Source organism: Agelaius tricolor, unplaced genomic scaffold (assembly GCF_023055355.1).
Source record: "Agelaius tricolor isolate 1412-34295 unplaced genomic scaffold, bAgeTri1.0.p SCAF_13, whole genome shotgun sequence".
Lineage (NCBI taxonomy): Eukaryota > Metazoa > Chordata > Aves > Passeriformes > Icteridae > Agelaius > Agelaius tricolor.
The window spans coordinates 20,388,329-20,401,484 of record NW_027269273.1 but is presented as its reverse complement, the minus strand read 5'-3'; the positions used below and the strand labels follow the sequence as shown (position 1 = coordinate 20,401,484).

General features: G+C 38.8%; 1 protein-coding gene across 1 annotated transcript in view; it reads right to left on the bottom strand.

Moving 5' to 3' along the window:
• Positions 1 to 11,514, bottom strand: part of KIF20B (kinesin family member 20B) — a 31,403-nt gene extending 19,889 nt beyond the window's left edge. The window contains exons 1-14 of the mRNA XM_071439101.1: positions 11,440 to 11,514; positions 9,821 to 9,977; positions 9,272 to 9,358; positions 9,008 to 9,124; positions 8,677 to 8,815; positions 8,132 to 8,316; positions 6,153 to 6,201; positions 5,298 to 5,492; positions 4,313 to 4,424; positions 3,802 to 3,873; positions 3,309 to 3,455; positions 2,705 to 2,867; positions 1,474 to 1,728; positions 581 to 720 (exon numbers count right to left, since the gene is read on the bottom strand). Coding sequence (XP_071295202.1) covers positions 581 to 720; positions 1,474 to 1,728; positions 2,705 to 2,867; positions 3,309 to 3,455; positions 3,802 to 3,873; positions 4,313 to 4,424; positions 5,298 to 5,492; positions 6,153 to 6,201; positions 8,132 to 8,316; positions 8,677 to 8,815; positions 9,008 to 9,124; positions 9,272 to 9,358; positions 9,821 to 9,976 — 1,817 coding nt within the window. The 5' untranslated portion in view covers position 9,977; positions 11,440 to 11,514. The remainder of the gene's footprint in view (positions 1 to 580; positions 721 to 1,473; positions 1,729 to 2,704; positions 2,868 to 3,308; positions 3,456 to 3,801; positions 3,874 to 4,312; positions 4,425 to 5,297; positions 5,493 to 6,152; positions 6,202 to 8,131; positions 8,317 to 8,676; positions 8,816 to 9,007; positions 9,125 to 9,271; positions 9,359 to 9,820; positions 9,978 to 11,439) is intronic.
• Between the last annotated feature and the right edge of the window lie 1,642 nt (positions 11,515 to 13,156).

The window sequence follows — 13,156 nt, the reverse complement described above, 5'->3', positions numbered from 1 at the left end:
AGCTGAAATCTAGCCATGAGAGAGGCTACAAAGTTATTAGCACAGTTGCCTACTAAAAGAGATGCTTTCTTCTTTATTTTGGCACAACAAAACAATACACAAAATAATGCTGCTACCCTAAACCAGAAGTATTTTTCACATACACCAGAAGACTAAGAGGGATACAAGTACACAGATTATGGATAGCACTAAACAAAAAGCATTTTTTCTAAGCTGCTTGAGACAGCAATGTTTGGAGTATCACTAAAACAAAAAGGAACCAAAGAATTTGTAAATGCCACTCTTTCTACAACTTACCAAAGCAGCTCTTCCCTTAGAAAGAGTTCTACAGGAAAAAACCCACTATTTAAAAATGATACACAAACACATTCCTACTCATCCCACAGAAAAAAATCAAAGCCTTTTCTAAAGAGCATTTTTCCTGAGCTCATAATCCAAACAGAAACCAACACACTAACTGATGCAGTGGAAGATCAGATCTAGCAGAAGATTGTGGTGTCTTACAACAGAGATTTATGAAATAAGTAAATTTACTTTCACTTTGTTAACAAGTAACTTTAAAATCACAAAGTCAGCTTACTTGAAATTTATTTCCCGTTGAGCAAAATAATCAGTAAATTCTTGTACTACTTCTTCACGAATTTTTATTTCCAGCAGTAACTTATTTTTCTTTTCAGTAATAAGTCTGTTCCTCAGCTCTTCTACCAGATTCACCAGCATCTAGAATTACAAGTAGCATTATGCTTTTCATAAAGAAATCCTTTACCACAAGTGAGATTTTCCCCATTCCTCAAACATTACAACACTTTACTCTGCAGCTGGGAATAGTTTTTCTGGTTCTTTTATTAGCTTATCCATAAACAGAAGGATTTATGAGTAGATTGCACTACCTGTTTGGTACTAACACAGCAATTTAGGTTAGCACAGTGGGGGTATTTCCAAAGAATGCCAAGTTTATAACAAAAATTCATCAAGTTATCTTTAAAGATAGACTTAAAATCCACACAACCTGGCCTTCATTTTTCCAGATGCCCCTTTTTGGGCATTAATGAAACCTCCACAAAATGGTATCTAGTCCTCTCTTCCCCTGCTCCTTGTCTTGCCCAGAAGTGGTTAAAATTGCTGTTTCTTGAAGAAGAGTGTCCAGAGTTTTCTTGTGTATAAAGTAACAAAGGAACAATCTTGTGTTGCTCAAAAATAGGTAATATCTTCTGTGTATTGACCACAGGACACCAAAAGAAGAGAAAGCCAAATCTGCAATTCTTACTGCTCAGTTTGCACTTTGACAAATTTCATATTTTCCCCACAATAAGCACCAAGCAATCCCATCTGTAGTTCCAAACACTGGATTTAGGTAGAATTAGGTAATGAGGGGGGAAGAAAAAAAATAAGGGTGAGATGGAGGAAACCAGAAGAATATACTGCCTCAAGGCTCCATGCTATAATTATTCTTAAAGTAGCCCCAGCACATACCATGTATTTTTCTTTTGCAATAACAACTTCATTTCCTTCACTTTCCTGCACTGCTTCCTCTCTTGACACACTGAGCTGTTCCTCCATCTCATCATCATCATCTTCAAACACATCTTCCAAGGTTCTGTCCCATAGGATTGTAGCTCTTTTCCTTGGGATTGGCATTCTAGTGACATTAAGCAGTGATGATTCTCCTGCCAATTTCTGGCCAAATGACTGATCTTGGGGAAGAACAGATGTGTCCATAACTAAAACCTACCCAGAAAAATCAAGAACAAAAAGTTATTGGTATTTTTTAAAGCTCCATTAGCACTGTGAAGACCTGCTGCACTCTCCTAAAGGTTTCCTGAGCAGAGCACTCTCCCAGCTTATCTATCCTCTGTTCAGAGTCACTCTTAGACCAGTTTCCAGCTAGAGTACAAAGTTGTCACATTATAGCCTAACTCTTCTTTGGATCCCAGGAACACCAAGTCTCACTCACTGGATAACCTACAAGAGGCAGCAACAGATTGTTCATTTCCTGCACTTTGAGTTTCCAGTTGCATTACATGAACACCATCCCACAAAATCCATTTCTTTCACAGCTCTATAACCACTACAGTCTGCTCCTTCTGGTATTGTACTTAACCTGCCCAAATTCCAAAGGCATGGACTTGACTGCCAACAAGACTCTTCCACAGCTTCCTTTAAAGCTACAGCACTGATCTTCCACACTTACATCTTCCAACTTTACCAGAGTTACATCACTGCACTTACTCCTACTGACTCTGCTTCCACCTTCCCACTGAAGTCTCTGAACATAAAGATGACCTTTCACACTTTGGTGCTCAATCTATTTTATCAGTACTTCAGATGAGCAATATTCCAAGTTAAGATAGCAGTAGCATATAGGACAGCTAGAAGTAAGAGCATGTTGTATGTACAGGAGAAATGTACTCAGATCTCAGGAAAATTCTTCCAAATACAGTAAGTTTGTTATTAGGCTGGATGTTTCATAGGAGTTACAAATTTTCAGTAGATGCTTCCACTCCCATACTCCAAAGGAAAACAAAGTCCCAATAAAGTCTTTTTAAAAGCTGTTGGAGAGAAAGCTCAATCCAGTGTAATTAGAAATACGACTGCAGAATGAGACAAATCTCATAACTAAATTTATATTCCTAAAGGGGAGAGAACTTGCTTTTTAAAGCAAATCAAAGTTACTGATCAACAAGATAGACTACAACACACTTACTTTTTGTGCTATGGCTGAAAACTTCAGCACATTGAGTGTTTCCTCGTATGCTGATGCACATTTGCTGATGTTTACTATCATGTACACCTTCCCCTTTCCACTGAAAAATCCTTGAAGGAAATGAGTTAACTTACTTTCCCGAAAGGGTATGTGCTGCTGCAACCTTTGAAAGACAAAAGAACAGGTGATCAGAAATTGAGTAAATTCCAGTCAGTGTAGGCACTATCCAGCTTGAAGACTTCAAAGTTTCACTCTTACTATGGCACTAGTGACAAAGGTGTTTTAAATATAAATTTAAAATTTATATTTATTCCAAAGTTTCTTTGATAAGCCAAGCTCAGAACAAGTAAGTAAAATCACTAACCTCTATGATAGCATGTTTAAAGGATGTTATCATTTAAGTGATTTAATTAAAAAGCAAAACAAGGCAAGTTTAAAGATAACTTTTGTATATCAACAAGACTACAGTATAGACATCAGAAATCTATACTTTTTTCTACCAAAAATTTAAGTGTTACTATTGTATATTTTAAACAATAGCTTTTAAACAATGCAGGCAACACCTAAAAAACACAACCAGTTGGCAATTCATAAAAGGACTTACTTTGACTGCTGACAGTTCTTGAGTGCATTAATACACTTGCCCAGAGTCAGGAGAGAGGTATTTATATTTCCACTCTCCTTCAATCTGTCACCCTCATTGCGGGTCTTGGTATATCTTTCAGAACCAGCAAGATCACACAATGACAATCTGAAAGCAGACAAGGAAAAATCACTGTATTTACCCTAAAGATGCACTAATTATTCACTTGTAAAAATGATCACTTTTCCTTATCCCTCTTAAGTTTGCTTCCCTAAAAAAATTTCCCACTATTTTCCGCTAAATATTTGCCTAACATGCTTCCTATTCCACCTCAGCCACCACCTCTTCCTCCTCTTCCTTCTGGGGACTTGCATGAGTTCAGGAGTAAAGAAGTCTGGCAGAACCTTGTGCTGAGCAGCATGCAGGAGGCTCTGCCAGTGAGCACTGGGTGCAGCACCAACACACCAACATGGAGTAACTGACAACTGCACCATGAGAGACAGACTGAACTTACTCATTGACTCGGGTCACCCTTGGTATTCCTGAATCTTCAATTTTCAGTAGTTTAACTGTGAATATGCTGTGACTAAAAGGAGAAATTGAAATCAGCAGAGAAGTGATAAAGTAGATCAATACTTTCAAAGTATTTTTAGCCTCCACAACTTCTGTTCAAAATGTTGTTTGATCTGTCAATACATCTAAGCATACACAACCAAATACAAACTTTTAAAGAGATGTTTATGTAGCATGTATTTTGATTTTTCCTCAGATATTTAGATAAGTGCTTTTGTATAGTATTTGATAAAATAGTGTGAGCTTGAGTACACATTCACCCTACTTAAGAATTTAATCCCTTTAGCTTAAGCCATTGTGCCACACACTACTCTAAAGAACACCAAACCTGAGGCTAGAAATCTAGACCTTGTTAAAGCCTCTTCCTTTCCTAGAAACCATAAGCCATGTTTTAGTTTCTCCTTCCTCCCACCCATCATCCTGTACCCAGTGCTATTCAAAATGTTTCTTACCTTCTGCTGGAGCAATTATTTAGTTTCGTGCTTGCAATACTCTGGTGTTTCAACCCCAGTTTTAGAAGTCTAAAAGCTTCTTTAGAGTCAGAAATCTGAACCCACTGGAGATCTTCAGGAAGAACAAATATGACAATTTTTTAGATAACATTACCAAAATAAGTATTATGGGGATAATGTATGCACAGCAACGAGACATTTACTTGAGGCATAGAAACATTTTACTGCATCTGCTTCAGACAGAAGTTATGTGATGACAAATCAGATCAAAATGCCTCCTCTCATAGGAAAGGAAGGGCAAGTACATCACATAATTTCATCATTCTATTAGCATGTTAAATATGTTCCATTCAAATTAAGTGAGCAACCTCAGCCTGAGCACAGAGAAGTCAAAAAAGTAAGGTCTAATATGAGTAGAAAGCCCTATAGTCATATTCAGCAAGGCAGAATTCTACCTTCTAAATCGTAAAATAAAGAACAGCCTCTTCAATTTATACCACACTTGAGGGGGGGAAGGGAGGAAGGGGAAGTCATATGAATATCTTTCAGGACCATCAACTAAACTGAAAAAAATCAAAAGCTTTTTGCCTGCAATATGATGACCATATGTCTAAAGTCTGCTTCTCTACCAGCGAATACTGAAAAAAATCCCAGAAACAAAACTCTAAAAAACGTTTGAGCCAATTATAAATACTGTTAAGAACCACTGACCTCTTTTTTTAAGAAAACGGAAATAAGCAAACCCCTAAAAATTTGCCGTTTGTTTCCAATATTTCTCCCATTTCAAAGAAATATCAAGGCAGTGAAGTGCAGAGGCTTTTAACAGTTTTAGTCAAGAGAAAAGACAAAATAGTATTGAAAGCAGGGATACTTCTCTGTAAGTAGATTGTAATAATTTTGTTATTGAGTTTTCTAATCTAAAGATCATTACATGTAGACCAACTTTTCAAATTACATTTGGCAATTTGCAAGGTATTCTATTCACCTTTTACAAAAGAACATCCCTTGATGTCTTGAGCAAGGCGTAACGTTTTTCTTTTCTTATCATTTGACATAGGAATCAGTAGATCATAAAAACATTCGTTGTAAATCTCAAAAAATGACACCCAGACAGAAAACTTGATGTAGTTTCTTGCAGTTGAGATAGATTGTTCCAAGTCTTGTGAGACATCTTCCAAATCTGCCAAGTACAAAATATTACAAACCCATATAAACCTAGTGAGCTTCATTAAAAAATTAATAAGTAAAAACTGATATAAGAAGCCTTCTAAAAACCACTCAAAAATCTAAAATTCATTCAAAAAATCCATTTAAGTTCCCACTCCATTTCTTAAATATCTGGAACTCATATGCTTAACTTACATATTTTCAAGAGACACCTACTCTACTGCTTCCTTTTCCACTTTTAAATTCTATCAACCAAATAAAACTTGGTTAAAATTAGTCAAATCTCTTCAACATCTTTAAGCTAAACTAAACTGACAAGACACTTTATTTTGACTTTTTAAAGTAAACATGGTATTTAGGTAGTTTTTTAAATGCTAGAATTAAGTTTATACAATTACATAGAGGTCCTCCAAAAGCCTGTCAGGATACCACTAGGACCCACAGCATAAGAGGTACTACATTTCTTTGCTAGAACTTCAGCTCATTTAATGCCTGTTCAGATACTCTTCTAACCATTTTATCCTTGTTTTCTGCCCAGATTATTTGCTCACTATCCAATTCACAGAAGAAAATGACAAGAAGTCATTTTATTAGCATACGCCAGAAGTCAGTTATTGACCTTAAGAAGGCTTATGTGCCAGCTTCAACTGCAAAACTTTGATATAAAACATACCCTTAGAATCCATAGGTGCTTTGTCCCTAGTCTTAATCTGGTGGTCTACCTGCAAAAGAAAACAAACTTTGAAATACACTAACTTTGACAGGAAAGTTATTTCTAACAGCTCTATAGTATTACTAGATGGGAATACAGCTTGGGTGCAGTATGCCAATGGCAAGGCCCTGGTTACACACCAGGTCTAGTGCACCTGCACACTGCTATTGACAGGGCTGCTCTGACCTCACACCCAGCCCTGCCTCTTCCCTTACATCAGAATATAGCAGTTCAGCTTGCTGACTTGGAAACACTCTAGCCACAGAAAACAAGAGGGGTAAGAACTCCTCACATAAACAGGGTGATTCAAGAGGATAATTTCAGGACTCCAGTTGCAGTTTAAACATTAGTCTTAACCTTGGACCTGAAATATATTTTACTAATGGAATTTTGCTAATATTGGATTTCATATTTTTTGGGCTTACTTGGCTAACCCTTAGAAGTAAGAAGTAAATGTAGAACACTCATTCACTCAAAAACTGAAATGAGCAACTCACTGCTTCATGATACATGTTCGAAATAAATGACAGAGTTGAAATAAAGCCCAGGTTTACTAAGAGAAAGACAATTTTCTTTTGCTATTAAAAAAGTAAACCAAATAACTATAGCTAGAGCTTTGGAGCTTCATACATACACTCCCTTCCCAGTCTTGGTTTTGGTTAGTTAGGACTTTTTTAGACATAGAACCGCAAATTGGATTTCATTTCTTAGGCACTTCATCTACTGAAATAAGTATGCTTAAGAGACCTAACATGAAATAAAAAACAGGTATGGTTTGGTTCATGTTTCTTTAGTGCTCTGTCAAGGGTATATTTCATAATAAATTTTTCAAATAAAAATTTTAGGTATTAGGTTTTACACATATAAAACACCCACACAAACCTCTGTTGCAGCAGATGAAAACTTTGCCAGCAAATTTGTAAGTTTAAGTGCTGCTCTTATGAACAGTTTCAGAAACTAGAAGGTGCATTCAAACATACACAAAAAGTTTTTCTCAAGTCCCTTCTGAAGGCTGACAAAGCTAGATTTAACTTACTCCTGTGCTTCTGAAGTGAAGTCACAGAATTTTGCTGCCACCTACCTTCCAGACTGGAGCCCAATGGATAAAAACCATGGCAACAAATACACACATTCTTTTTTCCTTTCAACACTAGCTATTATAACTTAGCATACCACAAGGGAAATGCTTAATTCTTTTTCTAAAGAAAAAAAAAAGTACTTTTCTAGTGCCAAATTCCCATATATGCTGAGTTTTATTTTACATTATTCCACTCATTTCAGGATTAGAGGACATCAAGAAAAAGGTATGGTTATAAAAAGTAAAAATTCCCCTTAACTGTAACTGGACTTAACAGCTTTAGAATTTCAGTCAGCTTGTAAAACTGGAGTGTATTTCTGGACTGCTCAACAGTGAACTAAGAAAAAGATGGGTTTCTGCTGGGCTTTTAATTCAAACTGTTAAGTCCACCAGCCTTATCTCTCCACTGCTTCAAACAGATTTTTGCTTCCTTTAAGGATATTTGTCCAACTGAAAGGGCAACAACCACAAAATTATTAATTTCTTCCAAATATCCTGAAAGACCCTATGTTCTTTAAAGGATCAGACCTACTAGCATTCCCACAGATATGAAAACAGTCCCTTATTTATTAAGGACCAGTAATCCCAGAGGATAAATTATCAAGTGCCCAAGGTACAGGAAAAAAAAAGAGGCACTGAGTTTACATGCCCATGAAATACTGAGCCACAAGACAAAAGTCCCCAGGAACAGGGGCCATCAGCTCTAATGCTTATTTTACTGCTAGTCTGAATGGTTGGCTGCCAGAAAATAGACACATCCATGGTTAAATACAGCCAGTATTCTCTTCCCACTGCAAATGAAGAACATGGAGCTATCTAAAGATGCATGCACCCATCAATATAGAAAGAAGGGCTCCTCTACCTCTTTTATTAGACGAAGTAATGAATTTTTAATAGCAGTTTCTTCTCTCACTTGGTTTTCAGTCAGCTTTATATAATCTCTACACCGATAGGGTTTGAGATCCATTGCTGTGTACAGCTTTCCTTGAATGCTTTTAAACAACATATCCATAGTCCTTGGCAGAATACCACCATCATCTTCTGTCCCTGAAAGAACATACAAAAGAAAAATCCAGTTATTACAAGGTATACAGATAAATGAGGATAGAAAGATAATATAAATCTCAAGGCATACACAAAGAGTTTGAAGACAACTTACAGCATGAAGCAGTGGAGTTTACTTTTTAGTCTCAAGGTAACAGAAATATCATTAGAGAGTTTTGAAAAGTATTTGGCTTTCAGGAACAGTTCATGCTCTGTATCAGTAATGGGTATAACATAAAAGAAAAACTACTGGAGTATTTTGCACAAGCTTAGCCTTAAGGGAAAACAAAACAAAAAAAAAACACCCATGGCCAACAGACATTTGATAAAGACTTGCTATTTTTTTGCATTATCTACTTTTACCTTGGAAAGTGTAAGTTTTCCCAGCATTTGTTACACCATATGTAAAAACTAGACGATTATATCCATCTAGGAAATCTTGCACTGGTTGCTTCATGGTACCTTCAAAGAACTCTTCTTGGGTTGTTTCAGGTCCAAACACCTGAGTATTACCAAGAAATACTTATATTTTGAGCAATTATCAGAGACTTTTAAAGAATCTTTTAAATTCTGTTAGTTTATAATCTTGAAGACTATAAAGTTAAAAAATACAGTTTGCTTGGTATTCAATAATTTAAGTTAAAACAATCTGTACTAGAAAGAATTTACAAACATTTAAAGGCAACTTATTTACTTGTGAAAAAGTGAACTTCTGTAACGTTGGTCCTGAAGTTTTTTCACTCAGTCGACTCAAATAGTGTTGGGGGGGCTTCAGTACAATATTTGTTGAGTCTTCAAGTGAAACACAGTCCTATTAAAAGGAAACAAGCAATACAGGGATGAAGAGACTATAAAGCGCTCAGCTTACAGGAAAAACAAACACAAAAACCCCAATTTTAAACAAATTTTAAGTATTTAAACAAATTTTAAGTATTTTTAAACTAAATAAATGTCACACCTGTGATCCATTTTCTTTTTCCAATGATGTAAATGGCCTGATACGCAGGCAAACTTGTATGTGTCCCTTAGAATCCAAACTGCTCCTCTTAAAAGAAAACACCAGAAAAAAACAGTTAGAAATTTGGTTATTGTCTTGATAATTAGCACATGAAACCAGTTTTATTGAATCCAGATGTTTTTAACAGACTTATTTGATAACATGGGAATCAAAACTACTTCACTAGATCAGCTTTGACAAGTGCTTCAGCCCCTGCAGAAGCTTGATGTGGTAAGTTAATCTTGCAGCACATTTATGTAAACACTGCATTCAGACCAACAAAAACATTCTATAAACTGGCAATCAGCCTCATTCACAGAAAACTGATGTGCCCAATAGGGCATCAATGCACTGCCACACAACTTAGTCTAAATCCTAACCATCTCTTTCAAACTAAAAAATATCAAAGAAGCTTTTAATCTTCTCAGTAAAATTCTGACTATTCCTATCTATGGAAGGATTAAACTTAGGTTTTAAAAAATAAATATCCAAACAGTAAAGTTTTCTTACCTGGCTTGTGTCTGAGCCTGAAGAAACCAAAGAAAATTCAGAGGAGAGATCTGTTTTAATGTCTTCCACACTTACTGGTCCTGCTCTTGGAGATGGCTCAATGCTGGCAATATAGGATGGTCTGTAGAACTTCCCATTATCCAAAACCGGGTCCATTCTGCAAAATAACATAAAACTATTTTGTTCTCTCTGATAATATAACATATAATATACTTTATATATATAAAATATACATTGCCATGCCTAGGTTACAGCAAAGCATATAAATTGTTTTACTAAATACTAATGGAGAACATGCAGTGTTCATTAAAGGAATGGGCAGAGTAGGATTGGTTCAACTCTTTTGCTCAGGAAAAGTGTTGGCCTATAATGCAGTCCCATTTCAATTTCCCCCAGCATAAAAGCTGACATGTGTCTGCATTTCAGTGTCAAAACACTTAAGAGCTCAGTTTTCCTATGTAAAAGCCAGACACAACTTTAAGCAGTTAGACAAATGCCACCAGGCTGCAAATGAGATAAAGCTATACATAAACTAAGCACCAATGTTTACTTTCTAAATGAAAGTTTCTTCTAGCATAATTTATTTTTGGCCTAGCATGTGTATCAAAACCAGCAAAAACTTGGCCTGAGCTTTCATCATGGCTTGAACAAAGACTGACCTGTGAATAAGCCACAGTTGGAAAGAAACATACCTGTGCTGTCACAGTCTGGAGGTCTTATTCAGCAGCTACACAAAGCCACACTGCAAAACTCTTATCAGTCCTTTACAGGAAACATACTTATTAGATGACTGGCATCTTAATTGCTTTAAATCTAAGCTTAAAGTGTGATTTGTCAAGATTATGCTCTCATTCTAAATCTTTTTCCTTAAGAAGTCCAAGACAAACATTAAGCTGTGTACACAAGGCCAGAACTGTAAGCGTTCACACAGCCCAGCGGTCAGAAGAGCGAGGTTCAAGCCCTTACAGGGTGCCCAGCCCAAGGTGCAGAATTCCTCGTTGAGTCACACAGCCCTGTAAATACTGCAGGTATTTACATGCGAACAACTGTACTGCCCAGCTGCAGGCACTAAAAGGTACTCGTGTCTCGGGATGTGTTATTGCAAGCCTGCTAACCGTGGCAATAGAATTTAGAGCTGTAGAAGACCGCCTCAAAGAAGGGGGTCCCCAGAGGCCCACACAGCAAAGCAGACAGCTCACACATGGCCCGTGGTGCTGCAAGCACAACAAAAGGCAGAACGAGCTCCAAACACAGTGAGGCTGGCAGCTTGCCTAAAAGCTAAAGCAACAGCCCTAGCACCTAAATAAAATAAAATAAAGGAAACTTTAGGTATCAACCTTTCACTTGCAGGCTTTGCGCTATTTGCCTGTTCTTACGGGACACAACCAGCGCGGCTTTGGCAGCAGCCCAGCGGGAGTTACCCAGGCCCTACCGAAAACTGCTCACACGCCACAGCCCCTCCCGCGTAACCGGGATGGCAGCGGGGCGAGCTGGGGAAACGGCCCCCGCCACAGAGACCACCCACGCTGCTTCATGGCCCCACGAACCCCGAACCCCAAGCACCGCGACCCCTCTGCCGGCGATGGCGATGGCCCCGGCCCGGTCCCAGCCCCGCTCACCCGCCCGGCCCCGGCCGCTGCTGAACTCGCGCTCTGCTCCGGCCGCGGCTTCTTTTCGAATCCGGCCAATGGCAGCGTACGGCGCCGCGCGGCCTCCTGGGCGTACGGCGCTGCCGCGGCGCAGGGCTCGATGGGAAGTGTAGTCCCGGAGGGGCGGGGCAGCTTGTCCCGGTTTGCCCTCGGGCGGCGGCCGCGCCCCGCTGGGTCGCAGCGCCCGGGGCGTCTGTGCGGAGGCCGCGGCCACACGGGGCCGCCAGCGCCCGGCCCTGCAGCGCCAGCGGGCCCTCGGCTGCCGCGGGAAGGCGCCCTGGCCCCGCCGGGCCTGCCCTCACCTGCTTGCGGCTCCCGGCCTTGGCCTGTGTCAGGCGCGGCAGAAGGACGAGTGTAAGTTGGAGCTTGCCGGGGCTCCGGGTGATTCCAGCCCTTCTGCTGGCTGTTTATAAACAGGATAATCATTCTTTGCAGGTGGTGAGAGGGAAGAGGCCAGTGACCTGCTCGATGCTTTGTACCAGAGCAGGGATCAGCCGAATTGGGAAACTCCCGGTTTAAGGTCAGGATGTGCTGGTGCTTTGCCCTGGGTTCCAGTCCTGGCAAAGGACAGCTGTGGAAGACACTTAGCATGGTACCTTTGTTTAAAAGCTTCCCCAGGCAGAAATTGGTGTTGGGTGCCAGGCTTGCATGATGGGCATTTCATTTCTTAATCAGCAATGAGAGGAATTCTTTGGCTTTATTTTCGAAACAATGTTGTAATGCATGTGAGATCATCAGTTTCTGGAATGTCAGGGTATGGAAACGTACAGAATTTGGTAACAAAAATCAACATGAGTTTCTCTTTAGAATCAGACAGAAATTCTTTGAACTTTAATAAGAAATGTCTGCCAGTTTTGAATTGAAATAAAAGGACAAGTAACTTGAAAGTAGTCAGTATCTGCCAAAATTAAGTGTTTGTTTTTCATTTGAAGAAAAGACTGCCAGCAAAAGCAAGCAATTCTATAAAGGAATAATTCTACACACATTTTGTATCAGCTGCTTTCAAGAGGTTGTCTGTAACACTAAATCCTATCTTTCTTTAAACAGAGGCTGTGTCATATCAGTAAAAGTGGTATACTAAAGGATTTCAGTTCGGTTGTAGGCCATTGTAACAGTTTGTTTTAACAGCAGAAAATGATGCAATGTTGAATTTGAAATTGTTTGCTAGCAAAACTGAAAAGTTCTTGAAATCATACTGTAAGGTTTTAAAAATAATGTTGGTTTCTGTCTTAAATAGAATACAAACTACTGAACTTACCTAATGCCAAAACACCTTTTTCATACCAGGAGAGGACTAAGAATGCCTCTGAAAGAAAATATGGGAGAAAATATGAAAGTTGCTGTATTCCACTTGTTGGAAAGGAAAACCGAAGATCTGGGATTATTTTGCAAGGTATATTCTTAAAAACATTGGGTCTATGACCTGCAGAACATTATTCTTGCTAAGTTGGGGCATCACAAGGCTCCTTGTACAAGCAATATTTTGATTTTGTTTGAATTTTGGATTTCTGAAACTGTTTTTATGATACTGCATGCACTGCATAAGTTAAACTAGAATCTCAAAGGACTCCCATCAGGATACTGAAAGGGCAGACTAAACCACAACCTGACATGTGTTCCCAGCCTCACGCCAGCCATGGTAAAGAAAACATTAGGTCAGCACAACCAATCCAGCCTGCTTTGGAGT